The 11,081-nt window shown below is 48.5% G+C and overlaps 1 protein-coding gene and 1 long non-coding RNA gene across 6 annotated transcripts in view; one reads left to right on the top strand and one right to left on the bottom strand.

The window, feature by feature from the left end:
* The window catches only part of FLT1 (fms related receptor tyrosine kinase 1), a 178,628-nt gene that overhangs the window by 127,380 nt on the left and 40,167 nt on the right, over positions 1–11,081 (top strand). For all 5 annotated transcript variants that reach the window (XM_028497903.2, XM_024125878.3, XM_024125880.3 and 2 more), the window contains exon 15: positions 1,477–1,608. In XM_028497903.2, the coding sequence (XP_028353704.1) occupies positions 1,477–1,608 (132 nt within the window). The remainder of the gene's footprint in view (positions 1–1,476; positions 1,609–11,081) is intronic.
* LOC114487522 (uncharacterized) overlaps positions 1–11,081 on the bottom strand; it is a 115,063-nt gene that overhangs the window by 65,087 nt on the left and 38,895 nt on the right. The gene's annotated exons all lie outside the window — the stretch shown is intronic.

Below are 11,081 nucleotides of genomic sequence, written 5' to 3'. Positions count from 1 at the left end.
GGGAGAGGCCACAACAGTGAGAGGCCCGCGTACCGCACAAAAAAAAAAAAAAAAAAAAAAAAAACAAGAAAAAAAAAAAGACTAAAGGAGAACTGACCGGGGGTGAGATTGTAGGTTTGTTTGTATTTTCACATTTTCTTTGTGCTTTCCAACATTTCTCAAGTTTTCTATATCAGATACAGTTTTTATAATCAGGAGAATGCAAACTATTTCAACTAACAAAATATAGCCTCTGGTCTGGTCGGGTTCAATTTATTCCAGAACAAGCACTTGGTGCGTGTTCATTTCAGGGTCATGCCTTTTCTCAGTGGCCCCCCCCCTTCTCCCATCACCTCTGATAATCTGGCCTCAACTCAAGGCCCATATACCCCATGGCGCCTTCCCTGAGTTGCCTATTCGTATTGAGTTCCTCCCTGTCCACACTTTACATTTGATCGGGTCCGCTGTGCTACATGTATTTATTCTCACTCATCAAACATTTTCTGTTTGTTGGTGTGTGTGTGTGTGTCGCGGGGGGGGGGGGGAGAGAGAGGAGAGAGAGAGAGAGAGAGAATGTATGCATGTTGTGTTTGGTATGAGTTGATTTCCCCTCCTTGACAGACATGGTGTCTTAGCCTGCCGCTCCTTACCCCCCGCCCCCACCAAGTCTCTGCCACAGACTAAAGCAGAGTCAGTACTCAAATACGTGCGGACAGTACTTGCTATTGAAGCGACTGGGTCTGGAAGCCGGGTGCTCCTTCCTTCACACCGGCTCCACAGTAATACTTAAACCTGCATTTACTGAGCACCTACTATGTGCTGGGCACTTGCTATTCATTTTCCCGTTGATTGAGTAAGAACTGCTTTCACCGTCATCTTAAGACCGAGGAAACTGAAACAGAAAGGTGAAGTAACTGGCCTAAAGTGACAGAGCTGTGCTGGTGAGGCCTCGATTAAAGCCCAGCCCAAGCTCTTTACCACTGGGACCAACGAAATGGGATTGGCTTTGACCCCTGAGCCACGAATGTGCTTTCCATCAAACTGCACGTTCTCGGTTGAGTCCCTTAACCTCCCCAAACCTCAGTGTCCACGTTTGAAAGACGGAGACGATAACCCCTTACAGGGTGGTTGTCGAGATAGGAATGGGGTGTCGGTCGCGCCTGGCACACGGCGGGCGTTGAGGAAATGGTAGTTATTCTTATTATTAGATATGCTACCTCCTTGATATGTGCTCTTTCAAGTTGGGGGCGGTAGCCCCATCTCATTTCTTTCTGGCCTGGGTCAGGTCTGCATCTCCAAAGTAGGGGCTCAGAGCTATAGAGGGTACTATGAAAAAGCCTGGAGGAGAGAAAACAAATACGCAGCCCTGGCCCAGGTGAACCAGAGCTTGGATTTCCTCGTCCGAAGGCATAATGATAGGAAGAGGGTTGTGTTACAGAAGTGGCTGTTTTGGTTTGTCATCCAGGCTCACTAATCTAAACATCTCTCACTCCCCAGGAATTATTTTAGGACCAGGAAGCAGCACGCTGTTTATTGAAAGAGTCACGGAAGAGGATGAGGGTGTCTATCACTGCAAAGCCACCAACCAGAAGGGGTCCGCGGAGAGTTCGGCATACCTCACCGTGCAAGGTAAACAACTGCTCCCGAAAGCACGAGAAGCTGCTCAGACACCTATTTCCCTGTTTGTTGAACTTTCCACCTCCCAGTGTCCAGCTGCCCCTCCAGTCTGTTCCTTTCCCTGACCTCCTTTTCCCCTCCCCGTCCCGCTGGGAAGGCCTGGCTGGTCCCCCTCCTGGCGAGGCTGAAGGTGAGGACACAGGCCACCGTCCGAACACAGTCTCCGTGGGGGACAGTAGTTCCCGGAAGACAGGAGAGCCAGCTGCTGCCAGAGCCATGTCACTGACCCACAGAGAGTGGCCAGAGTGGCCACACCTGTCAGAAAGAAACCCAAGAAGGCCGAAGACGGGTGTAGAGAGAAAAAAACCCACACACTGGAAATCATCCATTCTTTTTCCAGTTCCCACCAGTTACACATACGGCTCTTCCCACCGTTTTTGTAAACTGGTTTTTAACACGAAGTAGGCTGCAAAATACTATCAGAGAGAAGCAACACATAATAAACAGACCACATGGAAGAAAAATATTCCAAGGGCTTCCTCAGACAGTTTTGTTGAGCAGCAAAACCTAAAGAGGCCTCAACTGACCGTGGACTCTGGCCATGCGGCTGCCATTTAGTACAGAGATTAGGCCTCAGTTTCAATTCTCCAAAGCCAAAAATCATCCCAGAAAACATAACATTTATGGCACCATAAGGTCTTCGAATTGGCGCCTCTTAGATGTATACACATCTGTGGCTCGCTGAGGTTTTACATGAAGAGATGGGATTTCTTCAGTAGCCTATTTGCAAATGCTCCCCAGTAGACTTCAGGATATGTAAGAATTTCTGAAGGAAGTCTTGCAGCGGTTCCGGGTTCCCATTATCCTCACCCCTGCGCGCTCCGTCCCCCACGTGCTCCTTCAGCCTCAGCTGTCACATCCCCCTCACACGCCCCAGGCCCCCCACCTGGACTAAATGGGAACCCACCGCACTCCCCCTGGTCCTCTGCCCTTTACACGTCGTCTTCCTTCCGTCTGAACGGCCTTCCTTCCCAACTTGTTCTCCCCCAGACAATCCTACTCCCACCTTTTATTTTTTAATCTTTTTTACTGAAGTACAGTTCATTCACATTGTGTTCGTTTTAAGTGTACAGCAAAGTGATTCGGTTATACATTATACATAGTCTTTTTCAGATTCTTTTCCATTATAGGGTATTACAAGATGTTGAGTAGAGTTCCCGGTGCTATACAGTGGGTCCTTGTCGTTTACCTGTTTTATATATAGTAATCCTACTCGTCTTTTGCAATTCACTTTTGCTCTTGGGTCACCTTCTCTACACCTCATCCCCCGCGTCTCAGCACCATCCCCCCTGAGCCCCGTGCTCCCACAGCACTTGGCACGGACCTTTAATACAATGCTCATCATTGCACGTTATTCACTTTTCTGGTCCAGAGCACTCGAGAAATGTTCGCTGGATTAATCTCTTTAGAAAACCACCAGTGAATCTCTGAACAAAGAAACACATCTCTATATTGTTGAGGGCATTAGAGAGAAGCCAAATTAAATTAAGTCAACCACTTATATATTTGCCCAGGACTATGCAGGATATGGACGTACAAGTCACGATCCCTAACCTCTCTGTGCTTTGAAAACCTAGTTGGAAGGCAATTTAGGGGAACATGAAACCGTCAGAACCAGATCAATAAACATTTTGCGCTCCTCCTGTGGGTAACACAGAAACCCTAGTTTGTATAAAACAGACTACACAGTGCTGCTGATAAGGGCTAAAGGACTTCCTAGAGGCCAAAAATGATATGGCGAGTGACTTGACCTCTGAAGGAGGCCTTGCAGGATGTCGGATTGGCCAAGCGGATGGGGCAGGAAAGAAGACAGCGAGTTATGTGGCAGCTCCGGACCTCCCACGCTGATATCTCCCTTGGCAATGACAGAGTCTAAACAATTCTAACCATTTCCTATTGGCTAGTCCATTGAATTTTCTTGAGGAATTGGTACTTTTGTTTTTAAATTTATCTTACTGAAGTATAGTTGATTTACGATGTCGTGTTAATCCTACTGTATAGCAAAGTGATTCAGTTATACATATACATTCTTTTTCATATTCTTGTCCATTTTGCTTTCTCACAGGATATTGACTAGAGTTCCCTGTGCTAAACAGTAGGACCTTGTTGATTATCCATTCTCTATATCATAGTTTGCATCTGCTAATCCCGAACGCCCAATCCATCCCTCCCCGACCCCGAGGAATTGGTACTTTCGATTCATGACCTCTTTTTCCTCACGGGGCATTAATCTTCAATATCACTTAGAGAAATGGTCTAATCTGCAAGGTAGCTGCAGACACTATATATATGACTCCTTCTTTTCACCCGTTATTGCCCCCAACAGCCCTGTTTTGAGGTCTTGTGTCTGCTTTTTATAGTTTTTCTGCCGTCTCCTTTGCTCTTTTGTAACTTTCTCTCTGCTCTCAGAGTGATGGCTGTAGCCAGGCTCTCTGCTGCAAAACTGTGGTTAGCGGAGAAATTACCTGATCAGCCATCATCAAACCACACATGAAATATCTGTACCTATTTCTAAGAGAAGCGTAAACAAACGAAGCCATATCCTAATACGGTAATGATAAAACAGTGCAAGGAAATGAGGATGTTTAGTCTAAAAATGAGTCCACTTGGGGAGGACAGGATTGTTTTCTTCAAATATTTAAAGAGCTTTCAGACAGAGGAGATGTTGGCCTCATTCTTTGACTCACCAGAAAAGATAACCAGAACCAAGGAAGGGAGATGGTGGTAAAATTTCAAAGAGGCAGGTTTCAGCTCCACATAAAGATATAATTTTGAATAGGAAGAATTTCTGAAAGTTGACAGTATGTGCATCTTGTGAATGAGACGCAGTATCTTGAACAGAAGTACTTTGGGCTCATTGAATAAAAATTTCATCCTTGGATGCTGTTCAGAACGGTTAAAGGCAGTACCTGCCTAGTGATCTCATCACTGAAATTAGATTCTTGCTTCTGGAGTCTAAATCATTTATTCTTCTCACTCTGGTGGCTGTGAACTAGGTGAATCAAGCTTTAGACTCGGGCTTCCCTGGTGGCACAGTGGGTAAGGATCCGCCTGCCAAGGCAGGGGACACGGGTTCGAGCCCTGGTCCGGGAAGATCCCACATGCCGCGGAGCAACTAAGCCCGTGCGCCACAACTACTGAGCCTGCGCTCTAGAGCCCGCGAGCCACAACTACTGAGCCCGCGTGCCACAACTACTGAGCCCGCGCACCTAGAGCCCGTGCTCCACAAGCACGGCGATGAGAAGCCCGCGCACCACAACGAAGAGTAGCCCCCGCTCACCACAACTCGAGAGAGCCAGCGCGCGGCCACGAAGACCCTTCACAGACAAAAATAAATAAATTTATAGAAAAAAGTAAAAAAGCTTTAGACTTGATTTCCTAATATATGCAGTATATTAGGAATATATACCCTTCACACTGACCTATCTTGTCAGGTTGAGTTTAGGAAGTGAAACCAGGGAAATAAGTTGTGTCTGTGGCTATGTTTAACACATTTAAAGAGGTTCACAAATTAGCCAGGAAGGAAACTGTCTGCTCTTTTTATTTCCTTTGAAAAAGGATTCTTATACTCATAGATAAAACAATGTGTTATTTTTGTATCTGAAAAGGATGAGCAGACTGGAGAATCAAAGTGGCTTCTTTAAATAATCGCAGGTCTTGTTTGGTTTGGACTGCTGCGGAGCTCACGTGGAGTGCTCAGAGGGGAAGTTCTAATCTTAAAAACAACAGCAACAAAACTGTAACTAACCAAAATAATTTCTGAAATTAACACAGCACGCCACAGCCCGTGGAACTCAACGGGACTTGTTACAGTGCAATGGTGGCACGTTTTCATCCGGGGATTTAAAACAAACTATACTTTATCATTATCAGTAATAACCACTATATGTGTGTGTGTGTGTGTGTGTATATATATATATATATATATATATATAGTCTTCTAACAGACTTAGGCTTTGCTATTGAAATAATAGCAAAGCATTATAATAGCATTTATAATCACACAGGAGAAAACAACTTGAAGAACAGTTACCATTTTTAACATTTTTTTGAGGAAGACTGATGGATGCAAAAATCACAAAGCACAGGACTGCCTCAGGGCAGTCTGAATACTTCAAATGGCACCACAGGTGTGATTTGTAAATTTTGTGCTACAATAATCGCACATTAACACGTTTCAGGAAAGGACTCACAGGGCAGGAAGGATACACTATGTTCTTTAACATCTTTAACAAAGTCCCAAGAGTAAAGAGTAAGGAAAGCTCAAAAGGGACTTGTCTTGGGTATCCAGCCTTTTTTCATCACGCTTGGCCAGCGTTGAGTTTGCATCTCTTCTTTCTGAGCCTCCTCCGATCTCTGAGTGCCCCTACCTTAGCTCCTCTCTTCCTAAAGCCTGCCTGCCCCCAGTTCTCTCCCCCGGCTCTCCTGGCACTAGGGAGGATGTGATAAACGAATCGACACGAAGATGTTGGCGACCGATGTCGCTCCTCTCGTGGGTGTTGGCAGTTCAGAAGGGTTTCCCCAGGAGAGAACAGAGAGACGGACAGCTGAGCAGGCAGCTCGCTAATTTCACATGGGAGGGCTAGGGGCGGATGTGCGTGCCTTTGTAATTAAACCCAAGCAATGACATAAAGCTGGCCTTGATCAAGAATGCAAAAAATGGTGATGGAATTCGATTACAACATCTTATGCTTGTTGACCGTGTGGTCTACTGTTTTAAGCACATAACACGCATTAGCCTCCTTCAATCCAATGAGGGTTTTTTTCTCCTACTTACAAGTGAGAGTCCGAGGCCCCGAGAGGATTAGGACCCCGTCCAGGGTTACAAAGCTCGGAAGAGGCAGTGCTGAGAGAACTGGATCCCTGTTTAACCACTCTGCTCTCCTGCCTCTCAGCCTGGTGGGGAAGAGGCCCCACTCTGAAGCCAGGTGTGTCCCTGCTCATGAGCCATGCAACCTTGGACAAATGACTTCCCTCCTGGAGCCTCAGTTTGTTCATCTGCAAAATGGGTGCAAATAATGGCATACCAACCTTATGGGGTTGTTGCAAGGATTAACACATTTAACACAATATCTGGCATATGATAGAAACTTCTTCGATATTAGCTAACACTATTGTTTGTTACTATGATAAACCAAATTCCATCTCAACAAAACTTTCTGTATTATAGTTTTTCTAGACTTAGCCAGTAAGTCACACGAACGGTATTCCAGACCACAAAATTCCTATTTGACCTAAGGATTTAACTTCCTGTGATAAAGATGTATTACAGAACTGACAGGATAGCAATTTTAAGTATCTTTACTTAAAATTACTCTTGAAATGTACTTCAGATTTAATCCGAATAGAGTATGCCTACAATCACTGTCCTTAAGAAGGATTCCAACTGATGGCTGTACACGAATCTATGTAGATTCCTATAAAGCTTCATAGATAGTATGAAGGCCAATTTTAATGTCCAATAAACCTTAGAGACTTACATAATAAGGTTAACTGGATTACTGGTTACTGGATTTTAAATCAAAGGGGAGGTAGCACTGCTTGACTGGCTCACATGGGAGGCCAGGTCTAGGTGTACTGATGAATTTTCTTTTCATCCATATACATTTATTGAGACTTTCACTAGGCCAGTGCTCAGGACGCAAAATGAACAAGAAACACACCCTCCTCTCTGTGTCCCAATAGCTTCACGGGCAGTAAACCCACATAAACAGTTAACCTCAAATTATAACAATGCCAGAACCAGAGAATAACTCCTAAGCCAGGCTGCAGCATCAGGCCAATTTCTCGGGGAAAGTATGCAGTTGTTTGTAGAAAATGATCAGTACACTTGGGTCAAAGTCTGATTCGTTTTAGAAGGAAAAGACAAATTGTGTTATATGAAATATGTTTGGATGAAGACAACAATCTTGCCCTTGAAGTCCAGAAAGAAAAAAGAAGGGAAAAAAAGGAAAAGGCGGGCGTTGGGGGGAGGCCTTCAAAGTAACAGCTCACACTGGCTTTAAGCAACTCCCCGTAAGGGGGGGTGCTCTTGTCACGTCCACGTTTTAGGGATGAGGAAGCTGGGGCACAGAGTCCTTGGCCTCAGACATAGCTGCTTGTAGGGTCACATGAAGACTTCCTTTTCTGCAGTTAAGGAAGGCCCTGGGGCCAGGGACCCTGGTCTTTCGCCTGGGGAGTTTCCCCAACTTCTTGGGAGGCACCACCCGGTTACGCTGCACGAGCTGAGCTGCCTGATTCTGTGGCCTGTTGACTCGAGCAGTCTGGTGCCACTCGGAGCCACATGTCAGGGCTGGTGTGACGCTGCCACATCACAGGGCCCGGGCCCCATGCAGACAGAGCTGCCGTCACTAGCAGAAAGGCCCAGGGCGGGACGGCAAGACACCGCCCAGCCGTACAGACTCTAGACAAGGCGTCCCGCATTCAGAAATCAGCCCTTCCTCTGTCTGGCACCTGCCCTGCCTATCCCAGCAGGGATGGGATGAAGCCTGGGAGGGTAACTGACATGGAATGTTCTGGGCAGCCAGGTCAGCGACCTGAAATAAGAGGTACAAATACCTGACCTTTTCGAAACAGCCACCTTCTTGCCATCATCCCGTATAAAGATACCTTTGTACCACGTCCTGGTGCTGGTCTCTCGCACACATCAGACGGGAGGGACGTCCCTGAGAGCCAGCGCTAACTCCCGTCATTGTCAAGTTCCACCCACGTTCCACCGGCCCCCTCCGCCTGCCGTCCGCAGCTGGGCTATTTCATGCACCGAGTTCATCAGCTGACACCAGCGAGGTGAAGCTGGGTGTAGTCCCGCCAGCGTGTGGATGTCTGACCTCTGAAAACACATCCAGGAGCTGGATGGGAAGAGATGCTGCCGACTTCGTTAATCTGTAGCAGGCGATCCTAATGGTTACTTTCCAGATAAAGACGGAGATCGAGCTATCAGACAGGATAGAGGTAGAGCCTAGACACTACATCTTACAGAATGAGTTTAGTTCTCAGTCAACAGTAATAGACCATGAAATAGACCTTTCCCTTCGAATTAACGTTCATCTTGAAGATGTTTTTTTTTTTTTTTTTTTTTGCGGTACGCGGGCCTCTCCCTGCCGCGGCCTCTCCCGCCGCGGAGCACAGGCTCCGGACGCGCAGGCGCGGCGGCCGCGGCTCCCGGGCCCAGCCGCTCCGCGGCACGTGGGATCCTCCCGGACCGGGGCGCGAACCCGCGTCCCCCGCGTCGGCAGGCGGACTCTCAGCCACTGCGCCACCGGGGAAGCCCTTGAAGATGTTTTGAATGAGATGATTCCTTAAATGCCTAAGTGCACACGAACACATTTGCTCCCACTGCAAGGAATTCTGCCCGAGTAAGGACCGTGGAATTACTTCGGGGGGTCAACTTCCTGCCCCGGGGAATGCAGTGGGAAAGTTCCCACAACGAGAGGGGGCCTCTCCCAGGGCATTCCGTGCAGGAGGCCTCTGCAGAGGCTTTATGCAGACGGTGCCGTGTCTTAAGATGCTCTCAGCATCTCCAGGAGTCCAAGGCCACTGTGCCCTGAGTAGGTCCCAGTCAGTTTTTCGGTTCCACAAAACGTATTTGCAGCATAAGCCAAGAGGCGTGTGCGTGCGTGCGTGAATACAGCAAGGCAACATTAAACCTCTTACTGTGGGGGAGGAAATCCAAACTCACAAACCCGTGCTTACAGTTTTCCCATCAAGAGGACACACTGAGAGAAGAGGTGGTCATACTTTGAAACTTCTCAGTCTCAGGAGATTCAGGGGAAACGTGACCACAAGATGCCAAAGCAGCAAATGAATCCAAATTCATTCACTCACTCACTCACCCAGCACTTTCAGGATGCCTACCTGCTACACGCCAGGCACCCTTCTCCACACCAGAGATGCAGCAGTGAACGAGAGGACCTACGTTCTCCTGCCTCACGCAGCGCTTTGAACACACCCGTCAGTTCATAGCTGAACACCAGACTGTGAGCTCCATTCCATGCCCTCTCACTTACCACCGTACACCAGCACCCAGAACAGAGCCTGGGACACGGGTGATGTTCCGTATGTTTATCAGATGAATATACGTGAAGGGGAATTTGGGCCGGAACCCTTTGAAAGCTTCGTGAAACTCTCTGGAGACAAAGCAAAGTATGATTTATCCACTTATTCACCCAGTTCGGTGAGTGGGGATAGAAAGATGAATAAGGTGTGGCCTCAGCCCTGGGAAGCCTACATCCCGGTAGAGAAATGGCGAAGGCCAAAGCACAGAGGTGCAGAAGGGCTGGTCTATTTACGAAACTGCAAGTGCTCTGATGTAGAGCACGTGGGAGGGCAGCAGGAGAGGAGGCTGAGGAGACAGGCAAGCTTGGGCAGAAAGGACCTAAGGGCTTGGGCTTCTATCCTGACGGGGCAGCAATGATGGAATTTAAGGAGTCCCAGGATGGAATCCGTGATTTGGCAAGATCACACGGGCTGGAGCGGAGGAGAGGCTGGGGGCTCAAGGCTGGTTAGGAGGCTGATGCGGTCATTCCGGGGGACTTGGGGGGCCTTGACTTAGGTGGCGATCACGCGGTAGGACAGGGGGTGACAATCTCATGAGCCGTGGAAGCAGAATAAGCAAGACTTGGGGATGGGCTGCGAAGAGAGAAAAAGCCAGACTCCCCTCTAGCCGTGGTGAGGACGATGGCCACAGGAAGTGTAGGTATGTGGTGGCTGAACGGAGAAGAGAGGCCAGGGAAGTGGCTTCGGTCTTAGCTTGTGTATTTGCTACTGTTGAGGGCGGAGAACCTTCACTGGCTCTAGCTGCGCACAGCCCTGAGTTGAAACCACAGGGTTGCTCACAATTTTCTGTGGTCTGGTCCCGTCCCCCATCTTGCATTGCACTCTGCCGGTGCCTTATCGTTTCCCAATTCTGGGCCTTCTGCCTTCATCCCTGTAGGTCAAAATCCATTTCAAACGTCACCTCTCCCAGAAGGTGCCAGACTCCCTCATCTCCAAACTCTTTGTACCTAGTTTCTTTGGATTTGCCTTAAGCCTCCTGGTTAGGTTGTGAGCGAGCTCCTGGAGGGTGACAGCAGCTTTCCCTTATTCACCTTCCCATCTCCTTGCCTGGGGCAGGACTCAACACGTCTTCGCCGAGTTAAAACAAAGAGCCCGCCAGATGAAACTGTCATCCGTGAAATGGGGATATTCTTGCCCCTACTTCATCGGGCGTGTGTGAGGACTTCGCACATCAGAAGTGCTCAATTGGGCTTCCCTGGTGGCGCGGTGGTTGGGGGTCCGCCCGCCGATGCAGGGGACGCGGGTTCGCGCCCCGGCCCGGGGGGGTCCCGCGTGCCGCGGAGCGGCTGGGCCCGTGAGCCGTGGCCGCTGAGCCTGCGCGTCCGGAGCCTGTGCTCCGCGACGGGAGGGGCCGCAGCGGTGAGAGGCCC

This window comes from Physeter macrocephalus, chromosome 13, assembly GCF_002837175.3.
Source record: "Physeter macrocephalus isolate SW-GA chromosome 13, ASM283717v5, whole genome shotgun sequence".
NCBI classification, from domain to species: Eukaryota; Metazoa; Chordata; class Mammalia; order Artiodactyla; family Physeteridae; genus Physeter; species Physeter macrocephalus.
Note: the sequence above shows the minus strand (reverse complement) of the source record. Positions and strands in the feature narration are given on the sequence as shown.